The 24,429-nt window shown below is 41.7% G+C and overlaps 1 protein-coding gene across 5 annotated transcripts in view; it reads left to right on the top strand.

Annotated features, from left to right (window-relative positions):
- The window catches only part of LOC126174781 (axotactin), a 567,513-nt gene that overhangs the window by 177,813 nt on the left and 365,271 nt on the right, over positions 1-24,429 (top strand). For all 5 annotated transcript variants that reach the window (XR_007535484.1, XR_007535485.1, XM_049921127.1 and 2 more), the window contains exon 2: positions 18,501-18,579. Coding sequence is in view for 3 of the 5 variants with exons in the window: in XM_049921127.1 (XP_049777084.1) it covers positions 18,524-18,579 (56 nt within the window). In the remaining 2 variants the exon portion in view is untranslated. The remainder of the gene's footprint in view (positions 1-18,500; positions 18,580-24,429) is intronic.

Raw genomic sequence — 24,429 nt, forward strand, 5'->3', positions numbered from 1 at the left:
TTGAAATGAGATGTGACCGCCTCAGTAGCCGAACTGTGCGGACGGCAGCGCATTATGTCAAAATACGAGTACACTACTGGCCATTAAAATTGCTACACCACGAAGATGACGTGCTACTAAGGCGAAATTTAACCGACAGGAAGAAGATGTTGTGATATGCAAATGATTAGCTTCTCAGAGCATTCACACAAGGTTGGCGCCGGTGGCGACACCTACAACGTGCTGACATGAAAGTTTCCAACCGATTTCTCATACACAAACAGCAGTTGACCGGCGTTGCCTGGTGAAACGTTGTTGTGATGCCTCGTGTAAGGAGGAGAAATGCGTACCATCACGTTTCCGACTTTGATAAAGGTCGGATTGTAGCCTATCGCGATTGCGGTTTATCGTATCGCGACATTGCTGCTCGCGTTGGTCGAGATCCAATGACTGTTGGCAGAATATAGAATCGGTGGCGTCAGGAGGGTAATGCCGTGCTGGATCGCAACAGCCTCGTTTCAGTAGCAGTCGAGATGACAGGCATCTTATCCGCAAGGCTGTAACGGATCGTGCAGCCACGTCTCCATCCCTGAGTCAACAGATGGGGACGTTTGCAAAACAACAACCATCTGCACGAACAGTTCGACGACGTTTGCAGCAGCATGGCCTATCAGCTCGGAGACCATGGCTGCGGTTACCCTTGACACTGCATCACAGACAGGAGCGCCTGCGATGGTGTACTCAACGACGAACCTGGGTGCACGAATGGCAAAACGTCATTTTTTCGGACGAACCCAGGTTCTGTTTACAGCATCATGATGGTCGGATCCGTGTTTGGCGACAACGCGCTGAACACACATTGGAAGCGTGTATTCGTCATCGCCATACTGGCGTGTCACCCGGCGTGATGGTATGGTGTGCCATTGGTTACACGTCTCGGTCACCTCTTGTTCACATTGACGCCACTTTGAACAGTGGACGCTACATTTCAGATGTGTTACGACCCGTGGCTCTCCCCGTCATTTAATCCCTGCGAAACCCTGCATTTCAGTAGGATAATACACGACCGCATGTTGCAGGTCCTGTACCGGCCTTTCTGGATACAGAAAAATGTTCGACTGCTGCCCTGGCCAGCACATTCTCCAGATCTCTCACCAATTTAAAACGTCTCGTCAATGGTGGCCGAGCAACTGCCTCGTCACAATACACCAGTCACTACTCTTGATGAAATGTGGTATCGTGTTGAAGCTGCATGGGCAGTTGTACACGCCATCCAAGCTCTGTTTGACTCAATGCCCAGGCGTATCAAGGCCGTTATTACGGCCAGAGGTGGTTGTTCTGGGTACTGGTTTTGTCAGGATCTATTCACTCAAATTGCGTGAAAATGTACTCACATGTCATTTCTAGTATAATATATTTGTCCAATTAATACCAGTTTATGATCTGCATTTCTTCTTGGTGTAGGACTTTTAATGGCCAGTAGTGTACGAGCAGTTGTAACATCAGACCAAAATTGAAACTCTGACCAGAAAAAACAATATGGTAGCCTGGCCTTTTTAATTTTATTTACTTTTTTAAGTCATCAGACTTGTTTGATGGAGCCTGCCACGAATTCTTCTCCTGTGCCAACTCTTCATCTCAGTAGCAGTTGCAACCTACGTCCTCAATTATTTACTGGATATATTCCAGTCTATTTCCTCTATAGTTTTCTCCGTCTAGAACTCCGTCTAGTTCCACGGAAGTAATTCCCGGATGTCTTAACAAATGTCCTACCATCCTGTTCCACCTTCTTATCATTGTTTTCCATATATTCTTTTCCTCGCCAACTCTTCGGAGAATCTCATCATTCCTTACCTTACCAATCCCCCTAATTTTCAACATTCTTCTGTAGCATCACATCTCAGATGCTTCTATTCTCTTCTGTTCCGGTTTTACTACAGTCCACATCTCATTACCAAACAATGCTATGCTCCAAATACAATATCATAAATAGCTTTTTAAGATAAAGGCCTACGTTTGACTTCTTTTGACCAGGAATGAATTTTTGCCAGTAGTCTGCTTTTTGTGTCTTCCTTGCTTCGTTCATCGTGGGTTATTTTGCTGCCCAGGTAGCAGAATTTCTTAACTTCATCTGTTTCGTGATTGCCAGTTATGATGTTTGTCGTTGTTCTCATTTCTCCTGCTGCCCATTACTTTCGCCGGCCGGAGTAGCCGTGCGGTTCTAGGCGTTACAGTCTGGAACCGAGCGACCGCTACGGTCGCAGGTTCCAATCCTGCCTCGGGCATGGATATGTGTGATGTCCTTAGGTTAGTTAGGTTTAATTAGTTGTAAGTTCTAGGCGACTGATGACCTCAGAAGTTAAGTCGCATAGTGCTCAGAGCCATTTGAACCATTTGAGCCAGCCCATTACTTTCGTCTTTCTTCGATTTATTGTCAGTCCGTATTCTGTACTCATTAGACTGTTTATTTCACTCATCAGACCCTGTAGATCTTCTTCACTGAGGATAGCAATAGCATCAGCGAACGTATCATTGATATACTTTCACACTTAATTTTAATTCCACTCTGGTACGTTTCTTTTATTTCCATCATTGCTTCTTCGATGTATAGACTGAACAGTAGGGGCGAAAAACTACATTCCTTTCTTACACCCTTTTTAATCCAAGCACATCGTTCTTGGTCTTTTATTCTCCCCTCTTGTCTCGTCCACATGATGTACATTATCCGTTTTTCCCTATGGCTTACTCCTTCTTGTCCTCAGGATTTAAAACATCTTGCACCATCTGACACTTGACATTGTCGAACGCCTTTTCACGTCGACAGATCCTATGAACGTGTCCTTACTCCTATTGTCCTCAGTATTTCAAACATTTTGCACCATCTGACATTTGACATTGTCGAACACCTTTTTCACGTCAACAAATCCTATGAACTTGTCTTGATTTTCCTTTAACCTTGCTTCCACTGTCAACCGCAACATCAGCGCTACCTCTCTGGTGCCTTTTCCGTTACTAAAACCAAACTGATCGTCTGGCTATTGGGTGATTCGTACACTACGTGTTGATGTCACCAACACTGAGTTTTAGGGAATTTAACCTCTGTGCGCACATGTGGAGCTTCACTCACCATTTTTTTCTCCGTATATAGGCGTATTTTTTCAGCTTATAGACTGATGATTTGCGAATGTGGACCTTCTAGTTCTTAGTTTTAAAACCAGGGCACAGCACTTTGCAACGTTTCAAAAATGGCTCTGAGCACTATGCGACTTAACTTCTGAGGTGGGTTTCCTGAGTTTGTTTACAGCTAGTCGTATGCATAAAATGCTTACTTCCACATCGAAAAGGTGTGTAAATAATTATTATGTCCAAATATTAGACTGAAATTATGTGGTTTTTTCTGACGTTTGCTATTTGTTACGTCTTCCCTGCATCTGTGTGGTTCTTTAGTGGATACATGAGCGAGGAACAAATGCTATACATAGAGAGAGAACTGACATATTAATTTATTCTACATTGCGTATCAAATAGAAAAAATAGTACACAACTTTGTTGCTGTCTTAGCAGCGTCAGTTGCTAACAGTACCTCTAATTGTTGAAACATATACAGTTACAAAAGATTTGTACGTCTGACACTCTTCAATACAATGTATTCAGGAAGATATTGAGCACTGTAAATGTTATTCAACTAGCAAACACATAAAATGGGGGCGATGCAGACCTAGAAGCACATAATTGAGGGTTGAACCTCGGCAGGTGGTGAAGTTCTAGCGCCTCTAGGGCGCTTCCCCTGGTGGCTTGATGGTTTGTGGGGGTGCATGAATGTTCGAACTTAAGTAGACCCGCCGGTGGAGCTCCGGAGAGGGGATGCTTGCATCTCATTGGCAGCGGTGTAACCGTTCCGTGGCAGCGCCCTCGTGGCGCATTGGTGGGTTTAGGGAACGCTACGGCGGTATGCGTATTTGAAAGTGCATCCGATCGGATAACGGTCGATACCGTATTATTCTTGATGTTGAAAATTCGTTCAGATGGGTATAATTTTGTTCGTTACTATGAAATATCCCATTTACTGAAGGTTCTAGTACGTGGACCTCGGGTAATAATGCTAATTTAAATTTGGTCTTCGATAATGGAATACTGAAATAACTGACGTTTCTACACTCTACAGTAATACATCAAATACGAACAATTAGAAGCTCGTTTTAATGACAACAATGTGGAATTATCTGACTAAGAAGATGACGAATTCACGTTTTTGACTGAAATTGTCCTTCAGAGCTTGATGAAACGAGTGTTAAACAATAAGAACGTTAAGATGTCGTACCGGTAACTAGGAGAAGAGGACGTCCTTGTACAATGAATTCCTCTCATGGCGAAGATGTAGATGCTGTAGAAAATGCGAATAAAAAGTCACGAAGGACTGTGCTACAACCAACTGCCGAAGTTAGGTTTTAAACTGTTAGCCAACTGCCAAATATGTTGAGGCAAGGAATGCTTCAAAATGCAGGAAACTTGGCTGCAGTTTCAAGACGAAATAAATGTGCGTCAAATGTGTAATGTACTTATGTATTGTGAAAAATTAATTGGTTTGAAGCGAATGATAAAACGAACCGCGAAGATTTATTTACTGGCAGTAGAAAATTCGTACTTACCAGAAATTATTGTGTGACTGTCATGTTCTTGGATTTATGAAGCTGTTTTAGAGCATCTGCAAAAATCTGTATTGGAAAACTTACGTTTCAAAAATATTAACATTAAGAATCCTATTTTCTGTGTGCTACAGCATATATAGTTTACTGTTTCAAATAATATATCGATATTGCTGATTACAGTTTTTTGATTGAATATAGGAGAAAGAGAATACAAAGCAAAGACTAGTACGTTTTCAAGATAAGTGAGACTTGAGGTCCACATATGTGGACCTCCATTTACGCCTTAGCGAATCATCAAAAATATTTCATTTGCATTTCTGTCATGGTTGTTTATTACTTTGTTGGAAAATATGAAAAGAAGAAATTCCTGTGAATTTCTTGTATCTCAGGAGTGAAGAGGGTGAACGGACAACATTTCAGGATCAACTACAGGAGAAAACGGAATTATCAAAACAGTTTTGCAAAGTGAGCAAAAGCATGGTATCCCTGAATACGAGATATTAAGACCAGTCTGAAGAGTGCTGAATCCTCTAGTTTTTACTTCGTAATTAAGAGTAACACTTTACTCATTATGTTACTAGTAGTTTAAATGTACTTTATTCTCTCGAAATAGGATACAATTTTTAAAAAGAAAATATGCTACAGCGAAGAAGAAGAAATTTATTTCACTTACCTAATTTTCCTTAAAAAGAAACAAGAATCTCAGTTTCATGGATGACAGGCAACTGGATTTTGACAAAATATTAGAATTATTTTGAAACAAAAAGAGACGTAAATGATTTCACGGCAAGTAGGACTTACTTCAAATTTTAAGGATGAAGGAATATATAACCTTCAAAGGAGACTTTACTGTATTATCACTTTTGTTTTTCAGTTTCACGAAATTAAACATTTTCCTGCATTGTTGCTACCGTTCAACTGGGTGTATGGGGACGAACATTGTCGCGTAGCAACAAAACACCTGCAGCGAGTAGGCTTCGTCGTTTACTCCTAATTGCAGTGAGTTTTTACCAAATTACAGCATGAATTACTGGTCACTGTTACCCCCTTTCCATGTCATGCTCCAAAATTACCTCCTTCGCATCCAAACAGAGACTTTTGCCGCCGACGGTTGAGTGTGGAACTTTCTGGTTTTGGCGAAAGAATGGCGATGGACACCCATGTTTCATCTCCTTAGACAGTTCTACAGAAACCCATTACCTTCGACCTCGAAACTACGCAAAATTTCCTCACGAGGCATCGACAAGCAGATTTCTCGGCTCAGCAGTCAACGGATGTGGCGCCTATCTTGCGGGCACTACGCTGAATCTCACCTGATGATGCATATTATTGTGTGCTGAACCTACACTAATATCCACGATAGGGACTATTTCTTTTACAAAAATTCGTCTGTGTTCATTCACAACCTCTTCCACTGCGGTAATGTTTTCGTTCGTCACTATGCGGTGTGCCTGGCCTGTGCGAGTAACGCCTACAGCAAAAATTTTAAAATCTCTGCACCGATCGTACTCTTGCTGCAGGAACATACACGAATCACCGTGCTGAGATTTCATCCTTCGTCGCATTTCTCCAGGTTTTAACTGCTTCACTGCTCTAAAAACGTATCACAGATCGCTGTTCCAAGACGGTGCGACAACAGGCGGTCATTTTTGCTCAGTCGCAACGTCCTCTTCTGTGATGCAACAACAGGTTGCCAATTGATAGTCATTTGTTGAAACATGATCAAAATTCCTGCCAACTGACAAATCGATAGTGCAGTTATAAGAATTTTATTGTACTTTTAATGTTTTTATTTCAAGCACCCTCGAAACACGCACGGAGGCTGGGAATGATCTGACGAAGCAGAAAGACGCGTATCGTAAGGGGGCTATTACACTTTTACACTTTCAGATATATTTGACAAAGACATTTGTTCAAATATTGGACAAAGATCTCTGACAAACATCTCTGACGTGGTGCAAACGTTAGTATTACACTGTCGTCCAGTATTTCTTCAAAGATTCAGAATGGCGGTAATTACCTTGGTACTATGTTCTGTAGTTGCCTCTACCACAGTTGCACAGTGTTTACATTTGGAAGAGGAGCGGAATAAAAGGAAAAGGAAATATACTTGGGTGAAATTGTGGGTTTCACTGAGAGATAATAAAAGCATACAACAAAATTTGTTACGGGAGCTGCAAGCCGAGGACGTAAAGCCGTATGAAAATTACTTACAAACAGATGAGAGAAGGTTTCAGCATGTGCTTAGGAAAGTGGCTCCTCACATTATAAGCAGACCACTCCCTTGAGAACTGTTATATCCACAAAAGACCGATTTTTCGTAACTCTGCGATTTATTGCAACAGGAGGAGGCTACTATAGTTGACAGTATAGCACACGAATACCGCAGTGTACAGTGACGAAAATAATACGATAAACGTGTGAAGTTATTCATAAAGCTGTGAAAGAGGAATATCTGAAGGCAAATAACTATTTAGTGCATACTACAGGCATTAAAAAATATTTTTATTTCTACAAAAGTTGTAGATTTTCTCCTTTACATCCACGGTGGTACATCCCGGCCATACATTACGGCTAATGGCCACCGCAATTTATTTATACTCTCGCTTCCTTGTATTCTGGATGTAGCAAGTTATACAGTGCTTCATCTGTCTCGTACATTTCTATCAGTTTCGTTGTATACGCGAAGCGCCATATAAATTTTGAAGCCTTGTTCATAAACATTAAATGTCAGACACCTGCAGCGAATTAGCGCTCCTAGAGGGTACATTTCTCAGTAAACAGAAGACGAACGATTTCTTAGGCAAATCTAAGAAAAGGCGCGAGATTTGATCAAATAAACTGGACGAAAGGTGACATTTGACAAAAGTCCCCTATTACACTACGTCCAATACACTTGACAAATAAGCTATGTCCAATAAATTTGATATTGTAATATCGGCCTTAGAAATTTCTGCTTTAATGGCATTCGGATGCACTCAGCTGACAAGAAGAAATCACAAAGTTTCAGGAGGCCGCAACGTGAGCGCTGGTGAAAGCACGGACAATATCTAGAGCAGCTTCTCCTGCCACACGTCAGCAGGCCTCGCCCGTGTGACCACTTCTATTGCCGATGTAAAGATGCCACATACACTCCTGGAAATTGAAATAAGAACACCGTGAATTCATTGTCCCAGGATGGGGAAACTTTATTGACACATTCCTGGGGTCAGCTACATCACATGATCACACTGACAGAACCACAGGCACATAGACACAGGCAACAGAGCATGCACAATGTCGGCACTAGTACAGTGTATATCCACCTTTCGCAGCAATACAGGCTGCTATTCTCCCATGGAGACGATCGTAGAGATGCTGGATGTAGTCCTGTGGAACGGCTTGCCATGCCATTTCCACCTGGCGCCTCAGTTGGACCAGCGTTCGTGCTGGACGTGCAGACCGCGTGAGACGACGCTTCATCCAGTCCTAAACATGCTCAATGGGGGACAGATCCGGAGATCTTGCTGGCCAGGGTAGTTGACTTACACCTTCTAGAGCACGTTGGGTGGCACGGGATACATGCGGACGGGCATTGTCCTGTTGGAACAGCAAGTTCCCTTGCCGGTCTAGGAATGGTAGAACGATGGGTTTGATGACGGTTTGGATGTACCGTGGACTATTCAGTGTCCCCTCGACGATCACCAGTGGTGTACGGCCAGTGTAGGAGATCGCTCCCCACACCATGATGCCGGGTGTTGGCCCTGTGTGCCTCGGTCGTATGCAGTCCTGATTGTGGCGCTCACCTGCACGGCGCCACACACGCATACGACCATCATTGGCACCAAGGCAGAAGCGACTCTCATCGCTGAAGACGACACGTCTCCATTCGTCCCTCCATTCACGCCTGTCGCGACACCACTGGAGGCGGGCTGCACGATGTTGGGGCGTGAGCGGAAGACGGCCTAACGGTGTGCGGGACCGTAGCCCAGCTTCATGGAGACGGTTGCGAATGGTCCTCGCCGATACCCCAGGAGCAACAGTGTCCCTAATTTGCTGGGAAGTGGCGGTGCGGTCCCCTACGGCACTGCGTAGGATCCTACGGTCTTGGCGTGCATCCGTGCGTCGCTGCGGTCCGGTCCCAGGTCGACGGGCACGTGCACCTTCCGCCGACCACTGGCGACAACATCGATGTACTGTGGAGACCTCACGCCCCACGTGTTGAGCAATTCGGCGGTACGTCCACCCGGCCTCCCGCATGCCCACTATACGCCCTCGCTCAAAGTCCGTCAACTGCACATACGGTTCACGTCCACGCTGTCGCGGCATGCTACCAGTGTTAAAGACTGCGATGGAGCTCCGTATGCCACGGCAAACTGGCTGACACTGACGGCGGCGGTGCACAAATGCTGCGCAGCTAGCGCCATTCGACGGCCAACACCGCGGTTCCTGGTGTGTCCGCTGTGCCGTGCGTGTGATCATTGCTTGTACAGCCCTCTCGCAGTGTCCGGAGCAAGTATGGTGGGTCTGACACACCGGTGTCAATGTGTTCTTTTTTCCATTTCCAGGAGTGTAGATCTACAACGTCAGCCACAGGAGGGCCACATCGATCGATAATCTTTTGCTTTGGCGCTCATCACATATGGACTGACTACCCTCGTGATTTGCTTAAAGCGATGACTCTTCGCGTGTATCCCGCGGCCTTGCGACAGCGTTTACGTGTTCTCAGATATGTCCGTAATTCAGTCATCATTCTTAGTATGAGTTCATTTGAGACAAACGATATCTGTATGGCAGTCACACACCGTTACCACTTCACATTTGACGACTATGTTCGTGGTGTACGCTCCTTTGCAAGATTCTCGAAGAAGTTACGGTTGAACATCCTTACGTTTGCAACTCTATGCTTCTTTGTGTATGGGAACAAAGACAGCAATATTCAGTAACAATTACGTCCTTATCTTTCTTACTAGTCGAGGAGCTTTTCATCTGACTCTGACTTTTGTGGTGTATTTGTGGAATAGAACCAAAAAATTTTCGCTTAATAAGACAAAATTTGCCCAATATGGACGGAAAAGTTCATTTTGGTTCTTGTTGCAAGAAAATATTGTCTAATGTAATTTTATGTTTCCAATCAACAGAGCAACGTCAGGCTACACTAGTATGCTAATCAGTTCAAGAACATTCATTGACTATTCCAGCGAAAGGCGAAGGAGAAGCAGTGGTTCGAACAGTCACATTGCGGCTGATGTGTTTCGACATCGTGACTCGTCAGTAGCAACGCTATGCTTATGAACGGTTTTGTTTGAGCTGTTTCCAGTTATTCGCAGCGAAATACTGTAAGTGTATTCGGAAAGATTAGAGAAAAAACACTTGGCGACACTTAAGAGGAACGTCATCTATTTCCATAGAACGCCATGCGATGTGGCGCGCACATTTAGTATCTTCGTGCAAATTTCGCTCTTATTCCTGAGTCTGCCAACGCAACACAGAATATTCCAAACGTTGATAAGGCTAAATTAACTACACTACATATGTGTTTATTGCTCTAGAGGGACTCATTAATGCCTCAGAGCAGAACGTAATTGTAATGCGTGGATCCTTTGCTACTGTTCCGGATTTATGACTTTGAATATCTTTACGCCATAAATAACATTATCAAACTTAACTACTCCTAAATGCTGAAGAGTTGTGCGAAACAACTGAACAAATATCACGTTGTTGCAAATATCCATGGTTTCTAGGGTTCGTCGCGCAGTTTCCAGCAGTAGTACGAACACCATTAAAGCCTGAAACTTTTGAATATGTCTACATCGCTACAAATATTACAAGACGATCAGTTTCGTCAGCTATATGCGGTCAGCTTGCAGCTACACAATCGTTACTCAACCAATTACTTGCGAATGTCTAATGACGACTTTCTATACTTGCTATGGCCAATAGTCATTATACAACGCTGATGAGTTGCTGTGGCAGCAGTTGTAAGGCCTGAAAATGACTGCATATAGTGAGTCAAGCCAGTCGCTTTGACATACTGGTGGCGACCCAGGCATATTAAAAAGTTATATGCATTGTGCTGAGATCCAATGCTTCAAGAACAAATTATTTCTAAATTCATAGTTGCCCATTATGTCCACTACTGCAACAGAATTGTGCAGGTGCAGAAAGCTGACATAACAGTGGGAAAAGAAAGGACGACTAGAGTTTGTATTGTCGACGACGAGGTCGTTAGAGACATAGGACAAACTCAGACAGGACAAGAATGAGGGGAAAAATCGACTGTCCCCGCATTTTTATTTATTTATTTATTTAATTTTTGAGGAATCTCTCCAGCGTTCACCTAAGTCTGGATAGCCGGAGAGGTATCTAAACTTCGCTTTTCTCTTGTTCAGGTCAACTTCCTTCCTCATTCAGTTTCCATGATCTGTCTGAACAGCGTAGCGTGATTGAAAACGAATAATAGCATTTTCCGGGGACGCTATTCCGGTTGGTGGGAGTGCCGACAACATTTAGCCGCTAGGGAAGTGTGTGTGGATGGGTGCAGTTATTGTGTATAATCAAGTTTTGTGTGGAGTTAATGTTATAATGTATTTGTAAAAGTTTTTACTTCATTCCTTAAATGCGTTATTCATCGTTATAAAAGCATGTGGAGAAACTAAGTCTTTCTTATACACTATAGACGTATTTCACCTATTTTCCAATTTGATAAAAATTATTAACTGGGCAAAGGAGGGTAACCGACTAATAAGCTCCATATATTAGGTATGCATGTCTACGAAGCGCTAAACTCTGCTTCTTCCAGTGGGGTATCCTTTCACATCTCTATCTATTTCTGGTATCTTCTTATCGTCTCATTTCCTAATCACGGTCTGTTATTTCTCGCGCTTCCTACGAACAGTCAATTTCTCTATATTTGTTTCCTTCTGTACTGCTGCCATAAATCCCGTTAGATGTCACTACTCACACCCGATAAGGCGGTAGTGAGAAAATTTAAGATGTTAATTAATGTTAACAAGACGAACATATATCGAATTCTGTTCATGGTATTTATTAGTATATGAATCATCATCATGACCGTTATTATTATCATCATCGTTATTAGTAGTAGTAGTAGTAGTAGTAGTAATAGTAGCAGTTACCGTTCACGTGCTACGTATCTTGTAATGTTCACTCAACAAAGATTTCCAGTTAGATGTAACAGACGGCCTTTAAGCCCTATTTTTGATAAGTGAAATACATAGACATAACGTGTTGCTTCCAATTACTACACGTTTAAGTCGTTTTTAATCTGATGAAATCGTCAGGAGAAAAAGTAATTCTGGAGTATTCGAAGGGAGTGTTGAAGAGCTTTTACACAAGAACGTTCCCAGAGTCTGAGCTAGAGAAAGGAAGAGAAGAAGAGGTAGAGCAACTCATATTGGTTTCTCCATCTACATACATACTCAAAGCCACCTTTCGGCGCACGGAGGAAGGTCCCCTGTACCACTCGCAAATAGAGTGCGGAAAAACAACTAGGTTTATGCCTCCGTGCGGGTCCTAATTTCTCTTATCTTCTTGGTCCTTACCCGAAATGTACCATGGCGACTGTAGATTCGCTGTGCAGTCAACTTCAAATACCGGTTCTCTAAATTTTTCTGAATAGCGTTTCGTGAAAAGAATCTGTTGATCGAATCTACTGTAACAAATCTAGCAACCCGCCTCTGAGTTGCTTCGACGTTTTCCTTTAAACCGACCTGGTGGAGGTCCTGAACACACTCGATCAGTAGTCAAGAATGGGTCGCACTTTTGTTCTATAAGTGCTCTCCTTTGTAGGTGAACCATAATTTCCTAAAATTCCCCCGATAAATCTAAGTCGACCTTTCGTCTTCCCTACTACCGTCCTCACAAACTCGTTCCATTTCATATTGCTTTGCAACGTTACGTCTAGATATTTAATTGACGTGACTGTGTGAAGCAGAACACTAGTAACCCTGTATTCGAACGTTGCAGGATAGTTTTTTCCTAATCATTTGCATTAACTTACATGTTTTCTACATTTAGAACAAGCTGCGTCTCACCATAGCAACTAGAAATTTTGTCTAAGGCATCCTGTGTCCTCCTGCGGTCACTCAACGACACTCCGCACAACATAGCGTCATCTGCCAATAGCCACAGGTTGCTGCTCAACCTGTCCGTCAGATCCTTTATGTTCCACACCGTATGGCAACATACAGTGTGACTCAAAATGAAACTGCACTAATTCATGGAGTGATGTAGGTACAGAAGTGAAAATGACGCGCATGCCTGAAACGACATGGGGTTTTACTGAGAGAAAAGAGCGAATGGAAAAACCGGCCAACATGTGGCATGTACGTCAGTCAGTGGAGCTGCATGAAGATCGTGTATATAACGAGCTGTAGTGAGAGAGGGAATGAGATCCTCAGACCTCAGTATGTGTGATCATTGACTATGGTGTTACCTGAGGTCGCAACTCAACTGCGATCGTCCGACCTCATTAGGAATTCTAACAGACAACATCCCACGGCAATTTCTTACCATACCTACTGACATGCTGTACAGTCTCTTCACTTTATTTTTCCCTCAACTTCAGATATTGTTGATGAATTACGGCCTACATGTTTAGTATTTGATAAAAAAAATCATCGTCTTTGCTAAAAATCAATTGTGATAGTAATTGTTGCTTTTGAATCATATGAAGCGTCGTCTGTTGGTTATTATGCTGACATTTATGCAGACCCTCAAGGTTACAGTTGGCCTTCATAAATCATGCGCAAGGTTTTCATATTCTCTCGCTCGCTACGCGCAAACTATCAGTCCTACAGTGACAGCAGCAAGTGCCACGAACAGTCTACTGGAAATCCAGACTGTTGAGGGATAAGTGTGGGGTGGATGTGCGTTTGAAGGTCACGTTTGTATTTTTGTCTTAAATACCACGAAAACCGTGGCCTCCAGCGAAACCATATCCCTGTACAAAATTTAACTACATTATATTGCCTACAAGAATGTCCCGTTCATTGTTTCTGTACGACTAACAGTTTGCGCATAGCGAGCGAGAGAATATGAAAATCTCGTACGTGCTTTACGAAGGCCAGTTATAACACCGCGGGTTGCATAAAATGACAGCGGTAGGGGCAGCTGAATCACCTTGTATACAGATGGTTTAAGGAGGATATTCGTGGATGATGCTTTTAGTATCGGACAGTGATTCGAGCTTTATGCCCAGCCCGACCGTCAATATGGAGGGAAATCAGAGATACACCACGAGCACAGCATGGTCCTGTGGAGGGCGGCGCCACTGTCACATGGGTCCGTCCACTGACTTGTTTATCATAAAAATGAAAAAAACTTATAATAAATGTGATTGATCTTAGCTGTGTTTACGTTTCTTGATTCGGGATGCGCCCTGGACTGTTTTCTCGCGCTAGGCTCTGTACTGCAGGTCTGGCTCCCCGTTCACTGGACCATAGGAACGTCCTGTTTCTTTCACCAGTGTCAGAGTTACCACCTGTGCGAGTGATCGCTGAGCAGAGCAGAAAATTGCTGATCTGTAAGAAAGTATACCGACAAACTTAGAGGGATGATAAAGGGGCTTATGAGGAACAGCTTTAGGATAACAGCGCACGTCCGGAAATCTCATCCAACGACTTTACGGAGCATGAAAGTTATAAGGACAGGCATAATGAATGCTGTCAGATCAGTTACCAAATATTCCGCTTAACGCTCCGTCAGTGTAGAAAGCCACATATGATGGCCTATTGGAATGCTTTAATCCCTGTATCTCAACGATCTCCTCTGCAGTAGCGTTGGATAATATTTCTAAATATGAGTTACTACCCAGAATTTTTTCTTCAAAACATCCTCTACTACCAGTTGAATATTTAGAGGCATATTTTTGTTATACCCTGTGTAGGAGAGTCGCAACGTCAGAAGATTGTAGTGAACGCAGCAAGACATGCAGTGGGTCGACGATTGAGGCAGGATATAATCGCCCTCCCGGTTAAGAAGCTAAAAGGTCTGCAGTTTCAGTGATTCATTAATTTATTGCTTGACAAATTAGTGCGGGAAAGAAATTACAGTAGCTATGTGTAATAGCGAGACAATACTATTTCACGTAGCTTGAAGCAGTTGCAACACATTACCATGGACGCAGTGATGCACGACAGTGAATATTTACTTTCTAAAACTGCCATCGGACTTCGTTTAAAGTCAAGTGAAGACGGGTTCTGCATTCATTGTGCGATATGCACTAAAAGTGGCGATAACGACCGACAATTTCATCACTTCCTTAGTAGCGAAGTAGTCTCGCCACACTGAAACAAATTAGACAGAACACGTAAATCTTGTAACAGGTTCAATTTCTAAAGGTACTATGAAATGACATTAAGACGTTTTTCAAGCAACTCAATAGTTATTTAAGAAATAATATACATTTTCGCACTCTGATATCATGGAGACGCCGGTAAAGTGATCTGAAACATAAGCCTTACCGAAGAAGTCGCCTTCCTCTTCTCGAGAAGGAAGCAAGTTACATTTGTTTTGTTTTAAACAGACGCGTGGCGTAATGTTCCCTGCGATCGTAATTCACAGAACCGTTTTACATTAACTGTGCACTGTCGGGGTGTACAGTGCCGTGAATCTCTTTTATGGGGTACCAAAAATCTCGCTGTTGACCTTCATCGTAAATACAAGTTATGCATTATCTGCAAAATTGGTCGATTAAACTATTGGTAATAAATTCCTGCAAACTGAAATAACAGTCATATAATGTAGCCGTAACCGTCTAGCGCGGGGTTAAGTGGCCGCAAAGAAAGCAAACGCCAGACTGAGCGTCACTGGAAGATTGCCAGTTAATGTCAACTTACCCGTGGAAGAGGCACACACAAAACCCTGATTAGGCAGAATCTCGAGTACTGCTCGTCAGTCAAGAACCCATACCAGTTAAGTTTAATTGCGAATATCTAAATAGAAGCGGCGCGTTTCGTCATTGGTCCATTTAGTAAGAGCAAGAAAGCCAAAGATGTGCTCATCAAACTCTAGCCGAAGACATCGCTAGAAGGCTTTCTATACAGAGAGCCTTACAGTTAAAATTTCGAGACAGTAAGTTTGAAGAAAAGTCAGACACCATATTTATTCTTCCCTGTTCTCACAAAATGGTCATTACTGGAAAATTTGAGGCATGCAGAAGGTTGCCGACATTCTCTCTTCCCGGTTCAGCTTGTGCGGTTGGAATAGGAAAGGGTCTTTCTGACTCATGGTGGTACCAGAAGTGTCCTCCGCACACACTGAAAGGCGGCTGCGGAGTTGTTGTTGTTAAGGGTATACGGAACGCCCTATGCTTACAATGTTAAATTGAGCTAAAAGTTAGAAACATTTTCTCATTTGTTATTTGGACGATACTCTTGATTTTTTCACAGAAAGCAGAGATATGTTCTGCTTTTATGCTGAATTATTAATTTTGAAAAAATAATGTATAGTTTTTCAGATATTTTATTTTTTGTAAATGTTAAAAAAAGTTATACATTTTAACAAGTATTTTAAAATTTACATCCATTAATACAAAATAATTCCACATATCTTTTAATTCAGATATATTAGAAGGTCTTAAGGAACAACTACAGAAAATTTCATCTTTCTACTATAAATAGGCCCTGAGAAAATATACCTTATACACAAAAAAACTAAAGTTACGGGAAATTAGCTTCGAAGTTTTTACTTCAGTACAAGCCTGCTCCATAGCTTGTATCATCAGAATCGTCCAACAGCTTCCTCTTGATGGCTCTGCTATGCTGTCTAGCCATCTTTGAATATACTTTTATGGCATTATCTGAAGACCTGAGCCGTTCCTTGTCCAAACAAAGCATAGCTGCGGCAGTTCGTAGTCCTACACAGAGCCCCAACTTCTGCAGAACTTTGCACTTTGTTATATTGCCCTGATTGAATGATGAAACAGCATCATAAACGCCGAAGTGAAGTGTGTTTATACCCACAAACACAGTTTTAGGTAGTCTATTCCATATCATATGGTTCACACACTCATTTGGATTTTGAGTCCGGCCATGAAGACATTTCTTTAGTAGACTAATATCTGCGAGGTCTCGGAAGATTGGTTTTATTTCATCCATTATGGCAGGTGGCAGGTGATGACGGTGATTTTGTTGTTTCTTAGTTACCTTGCCTCTGTTGTACTTGCACCAACTATCTTCTCCTTTTGGACATAGCCCATGTTGGGGATTCTCATTGTTTGAAGCTGTATGAAAAAACAAAGCCAAGACTGCTCATTAATTCTGCATCTGCTGTATTCTGTCTTATTGCTAGACCATAGCACTTCTGAATATGATCTATTGTAGCGTCTGTCAGTCTATTTTTCCCATCTAAAGTTTTTCCATCGCTCAATTTCTTGCTTTTCATGCCAGCCTTGAGCCGTCGAAGTCTTGATCCCATCCTTTTCTGAACATGGCCAACGCACTCCAGTTTGGAAATTTTCACATCGTTACCATAGGGTCTCAGTTCCTCAATTTCTTTGAAAGCCTTTGAGTCACCATCTCCAAGATAATTTATGTATCTAACGTTGTACCATTTTACTGAGCGTTGATAAATACTTCTTACACCAGCAACTTCCATACCACCACTTGACCCATAGTAATTTGCCATGCACTCCTCTTCATGTTTAGTTTTCATTTTCTCCTTGCATCTGCAATGCTTGGGAAGTATTGCCACATCAACTACCTTACCAGTGTCCACACTTGTAGCTGTTACTACACCATTCAGAGATGTGTGGCCTCTCTTCTGCCAGTTTCCATCAAAAGCTATGGACAAGTCTCTGCTATTAATATTTTCAACAACTGCTTCCTCAATAGCATCTTTCATGTTTTCCTGTGCCACATCTTCTACAGCAGAGCTTATTGCAATTATGTGTTTGTTAAATTTTGAAGGTGGAAGAGGGAGGTTCATCACACCACACAACATGGCACCTGCAGCCCTGCCCTTTCCTATATACCGTAATCCATAAACCAGTCTAATGTTTATATCGTATAGTTTACCTGTATCTGCAGTAACATGTGAGGAATTGAAGAAAGTAACACTGTGTTTGCAATAACTGCACATCAACTCTAATTCACAAGCAAGTCCTACATGTAAGTTTGTTTTCAATTAAACACCACATTTTCCACATTCTTTGCAGCACACATTGTTCTCCAAAACGTCTGATAATAAATAGACGTTAATTACCTCATATTTTGTAGTCCCAGCATTTAGTTCCTTATATTCTTCTTCAATTCCAGCTAGTTTTCTTCTTGAAGCACTTTCCGGTATAGTGGCAGCAGCATCACTCAATGTATCACTACCAGTGTTGAGGTTAGTCGCTACTGGGACATCAGATACTGATGAAGATAAATCAGACGAATTTTTAGTACACTTTACTTTCTTGCGCCAATGTAAACGCTTTCTAAATACCTTCAGACTAGGTCTTGGCATGTTGAAGGAAAGAAAACTCAATGATTTCTCCACATACGACTTTCACAACAATAACATGGATGTACTCACAAAGGAAACAATACAAATGGTGCAGAATCTATTGTCAACTGTCTAGCAGTGTAGCCAACAGAAAAGCTAACTCTCTTGTGCTCAATTATATCTCTGGCAAGGCTGTCTATATCAGGTATATTTCGCGTCTCATATACAAGGTGCGGAACATCGTGTGTCGAAATCATTTTAAAAAATTATTTAAAATAGTTCTAGTCACATCATCCAAATATTTTATACATGGTATTAAACGGGAGAGTCTAAATTTTTCGAAAATGCATTTACCCAAAAATCGATTTTTTCATCGAAAAACTCATTCCATATACCCTTAACAGACACGGAAGAACTTATATTTGACCTTTTTTGTTTCAGGTGGAGCCAAAAGACATGTCTATATGATGGACGAATTTCGAAGAAAACCAAGAGGCGACTGCTCGTGTACAACCCGGAGGTAAGTTTATTCCTGCACGAATGAGACTAGAATAGAAACTACGAGGATTGGAACTTTAATAGTGTAACTATGTATTTACAGCTCGTACAAAGTAGATACGTATTTAAAAGTTTTACTGACCTTCAAAGTAGTCACCAGCATTGTGTATAACCCGTTCCCAGCGATACGGAAGTCGTAGGATACTCTTAGCAGTGCCCGATGCGTTGACAGTTCGAGCGGCGCGGTCTATTGCCCGACGAATTTGTAGCAGTTCTGAAGCGATGCCGTGAAGTGTTTCCATCAGTTTAGAAATCGAGTTGAACTTACGAGGGCTTAAGTCAGGGGAGTGCAGTAGGTGGTACAACATTAGCAGCCCCATGATTCAAACAAATCAGTAACAGCTTGCGCTGTACGTGCTTGACCAATGTCCTGCAAAATGATGGTCAGGCCCTGCAGAAAGCGTCATAACTTCTGTATCTATGCTTCATTTTTGGAACACAACCTACGACCAGCTTAGAGACAGAAGTGATGACACTTTCTGCAGGTACAGTGATGACGCGCGCAATGTACTCCCCGAAGACTGTCCCTGTGATGCTACCTTCGTGACGGTGTGATGTGTGTTGTTGCCTTCAGTCCGAAACCTGGTTTGATTCGGGTCTCCATGCTAGTCCATCCCGCGTCATCCTCTTTTCATCTCTGCACCCTGTATCCATTGAATCTGCTTACTGTACTCGAGTTTTGGTTCTCTCTACGGTTTTTGCCTCCAAACTTCCCTCGATTACCATACATAGGATTTCTTGATGCCCCACGGTGTGTCCTAGCAATTTAGCCCCTCTTTTATCAAGCTGCGCCATAAAAATCTTCTCTCCCCGATTCTTTTCAATACCTTATTAGCTATTAGATCTAAGCATTTAACCTTCAGCATCCTTGTGTATTGCCACACTTCAAAAGCCTCTATTCTCTTCTTGTTTCAGCCATTTATCGTCCACGTTTCTCTTCCACACAAGGCTACGCTTTGCACAAATATCTCCCGACAACACTAAATCTCTTTTTAAAAGATTATTTTCTTGCTATTGTCAGTCTGCATTTCATATCTTCTCTGCTTTCGCCATTGCCAATTATTTTTCTGCCAAAAATAACGAAATACAGCTATTACTTTTAGTGTCTCATCTCCTAATCTGATCTACATCTACATCTACATCTACATTTACACTCCGCAAGCCACCCAACAGTGTGTGGCGGAGGGCACTTTACGTGCCACTGTCGTTATCTCCCTTTACTGTTCCAGTCGTGTATGGTTCGCGGGAAGAACGACTGTCGCAAATCCTCCGTGCGTGCTCGAATCTCTCTAATTCTACATTCGTGATCTCCTTGGGAGGTATAAGTAGGGGGAAGCAATATATTCGATACCTCGTCCAGAAAGGCACCCTCTCGAAACCTGGACAGCAAGCTACACCGCGATGCAGAGTGCCTCTCTTGCAGAGTCTGCCACTTGAGTTTGCTAAACATCTCCGTAACACTATCACGCTTACCAAGTAACCCTGTGACGAAACGCACGGCTCTTCTTTGGATCTTCTCTGTCTCCTCTGTCAACCCGACCTGGTACGGATCCCACACTGATGAGCAATACTCAAGTATAGGTCGAACTAGTGTTTTGTAAGCCACCTCCTTTGTTGATGGACTACATTTTCTAAGGACTCTCCCAATGAATCTCAACCTGGTACCCGCCTTACCAACAATTAATTTTATATGATCATTCCACTTCAATTCGTTCCGCACGCATACTCCCAGATATTTTACAGAAGTAACTGCTACCAGTGTTTGTTCCGCTATCATATAATCATACAATAAAGGATCCTTCTTTCTATGTATTCGCAATACATTACATTTGTCTATGTTAAGGGTCAGTTGTCACTCCCTGCACCAAGTGCCTATCCGCTGCAGATCTTCCTGCATTTCGCTACAATTTTCTAATGCTGCAACTTCTCTGTATACTACAGCATCATCCGCGAAAAGCCGCATGGAACTTCCGACACTATCTACTAGGTCATTTATATATATTGTGAAAAGCAATGGTCCCATAACACTCCCCTGTGGCACACCAGAGGTTACTTTAACGTCTGTAGACGTTGTTCCATTGAGAACAACATGCTGTGTTCTGTGTGCTAAAAACTCTTCAATCCAGCCACACAGCTGGTCTGATATTCCGTAGGCTCTTTGTTTATCAGGCGACAGTGCGGAACTGTATCGAGCGCCTCCGAAAGTCAAGGAAAATGGCATCTACCTGGGAGCCTGTATCTAATATTTTCTGGGTCTCATGAACAAATAAAGCGAGTTGGGTTTCACACGATCGCTGTTTTCGGAATCCATATTGATTCCTACAGAGTTGATTCTGTGTTTCCAGAAACGACATGATACACGAGAAAAAAACATGTTCTAAAATTCTACAACAGATCGACGTCAGAGATACAGGTCTATAGTTTTGCGCATCTGCTCGACGACCCTTCTTGAAGACTGGGACTACCTGTGCTCTTTTCCAATCATTAGGAACCTTCCGTTCCTCTAGAGACTAGCGGTACACGGCTGTTAGAAGGGGGGCAAGTTCTTTCGCGTACTCTGTGTAGAATCGAATTGGTATCCCGTCAGGTCCAGTGGACTTTCCTCTGTTGAGTGATTCCAGTTGCTTTTCTATTCCTTGGACACTTATTTCGATGTCAGCCATTTTTTCGTTTGTGCGAGGATTTAGAGAAGAAACTTCATTGAGTCCCTTATTTGATTCGACTACATTCTGTTAACCTTGTTTAACGTTTATTGACATTAATCTCACAACTTTTTTTGAAGACTATCCGTTCCGTTCGATTTGTCTTCAAAATGTTGCTGTATCTGACAAAATGACAGTGTCATCTGCTAACTTCAAATTATTTTTTCTTCTCCATACTCTTCTCCTTTTTCAGGTTTCCATACTTCAATCGGTAGAAACGGAATCCTTACAGGATCACTCTGTAGTCTGTCTGCCTTTATGTCTATCCGACTGTTAAGATACCTTTTTCTCAGGAATGCTTAGACGTATCGTGTTGACATCTACGCCACATACTAAGGTATACGGTCTCCTGGTGATGTAATTAACAATTATGAATCTATATCAACGGGAAGCACCCTACTGGTTTTGATCAGTGATTTTGCGAGTACCGAAATATGTGACATAAATGCAATTGCCAGTTAAAATAGTATTTTAACGTAACTCAAAATTAATAAAATAATTACAGAATTCCAATAGCGAATGCGAAATTATACACAGTTTTAAATCATCCTCGAAAGTCTTGGAATTCCCAGGACCGATATCTTGAAAGTATTGATATGAATAACAGGCAAAAATAGTCGATGCTCTCGTTTCCCGGTATGGATGAACTATCTGTACACATAATTACGTTTGTACGGAATCCTCTGCGCGTAAGTCCTACTCGCACTTAGCCGAATTTTTAAATTTGTCCTTCGTTTCCTTCATGCTAGCTCAACGTACAGATTAAATAACATTGAGGATAAGATACTGCCCCGTCTCACTGCCTTATCAACTACTGCTTTCGTTTCATGTCCTTGCTATTCCTATTCAAGGGACCTGTCGTCTGAACTAAAGAACGCATTTTTGCATATTAAAACTATCCCCTGAACGCCGAAGAGCTCCCTAAGGTAGCACGCCTGCTTTTTTCTTCCGAAACAATTTTCGGCGACTGTGATGGCCACGACGTCGATTATCATAAGGAAGGGGACACAAATTTTGCCACCTATGTAGGTTAGGACCTGTACAATCCTTGAAAAGTGGCGGAAAAGACAAAAGATTTGTATATACATTACTGAATTTATTCCCCATTTCTAGACAAGTTACAATTAAATTGTCATAACATACTGCAGTCAGAATTTTGCACCAACATTAACACCGAAAAAAACCATATATAAGATAGTGTTCGTAATTTCGTTCTCCATAAAAATACTCAAAACCAAAGTTAAATGAAACATATTTTTTATTCTAATATTGCCAAACACTTTCACTATTGTAAATCACTTGAAGGTGTGGGACAACGCGGGTATTTTCATTATGAATATTCGTCGCTGTTTTTTCAAGAGCCTGAAAACTATTTTTGTGGTCAACTAGAAAGCAATGGCGAACATACTGGCCATAATTTCCAGTCTGCAAGTCCACATTCTTCTTGTGCTCACTGAAAGGAAATGTTCCTACTTGCTATTTACTTAGTGAGACCATGCACTATGACTATAAATACAAGTTTTGAATTTCAACTGATTAAAATATTCAGTAAAAGTTCACGTGCACAAACACAATAATATGTCCGTATCAGAAACTGCACTATTAGCAGTTCAGAGGTGACCTCTACGGTAAGCCCCATGTAAAATAGTCTATTGCCCTGACTTCTAGTCATCCAAGTTAATTGTTCGCCGCAGAAGTGGAAAATCAAGGGGCACAGTGCATGCTATTAATTGTGTGTTGATGAGCAAGTGTAAAATGCTGCAGGCGACATATGTCAACTATCACAGCTACGTACATCCACCTGTACAACTGGAAACATCCACGCAACTTTTCAGCATGCCGGAATAAAGGATGTGATCACACTCTAAAATAAAAAAATTCTTTCTTAGCTTTCCATTCTACTTTGCCTATTTTTTAACTCTGGATGCCACAAGTTAAAAAGCGCTTCATCTCTTTCGTACTTTTTTATTAATTTTGTAGTTGTTGGAAGACTAATTCCATTAATTAAATTATTCAGAAATAAAAATAGTTCTTATTGCCCTTGTAGTGTACTAAACATTTATTTACCTTTACATATTCTCCCTTCGTTGCTTTACAAATCGCTTCACAGCTTTCTGGAATTATTTTGGTTAATGTTCAATGTGATATTCGAATGCTGTGTTGTAAGCTAGAGTAGTATCACAGTTTGCTTGTCTTCTGCAAGTATAACATTTCTCAAGAGAGTATTCTGTTTTATGAAATGAGAAGCTACGTTACTGATCAAATACTGAAATACACTGTCATCCATTCGTAAGTAATTTATTTATAAAACCTGACGTCCTCCACTTGCAGCTCTCGTAACAAATTTTGCTGAATGCTTTTAGTATCTAGAAGTAATACCTATGGCTTCATCCAAGTGTGTTACCTTTTTTCCGCCGCTTTAATTCCAAACACACACAATGCAATTATTGTGATACTAACAAATGCAGCGCATAGTAGCAAGTTGTTATCCGCTATCTTGAAAAATGACGAAAAATATAATGGCAGTGAAATACCCCTTTTTAGCGCCACGTCAAAGATCTTTGTAAAAGAAATTTGACGAATATTTGATCATATTTCTTTGTCAAAGAAATATGATAGTGTAATAGCAGCCTTAAATTATGGCGCAATACTTTGTATGCTACGCACAGGCGGGTTATGACGACGTGGCGCTAGTATAGCAGTGAAATGGGGAAAGCCCTGGCATACTCGGTCGCCTCTGTATCTCTTACAATGATACAGCGCTTGTTTCCCCACAAAGGCCACGAATGAATAATGTTTTCAAGTTATTTTCAGTCTTCTAAACACATGTCACATATGAATTTGTATGTTTGTGTGGTTCAAGAGCAAGTATCGTTACACCAAATCAAGCATTCCCTGCAAAGAATCTGTTTCTCGCCACTTGCATTTTCCCAAGTGAAAAAAGTAAAATAGTTTTTATAAATAGAAAATTAAATTAAATGTTAATAACAATTCCAAATTTTGTCTCTAGTACGAAAATAGGAACTGCAAGGGCGACGAAATTATGAACCTCTACAGATTTGTTATAATAGCCGCTACAGTAACATACGCCAGAGTCGTGACTATATCAT

The sequence above is a fragment of the Schistocerca cancellata genome, chromosome 3 (assembly GCF_023864275.1).
Source record: "Schistocerca cancellata isolate TAMUIC-IGC-003103 chromosome 3, iqSchCanc2.1, whole genome shotgun sequence".
Lineage (NCBI taxonomy): Eukaryota > Metazoa > Arthropoda > Insecta > Orthoptera > Acrididae > Schistocerca > Schistocerca cancellata.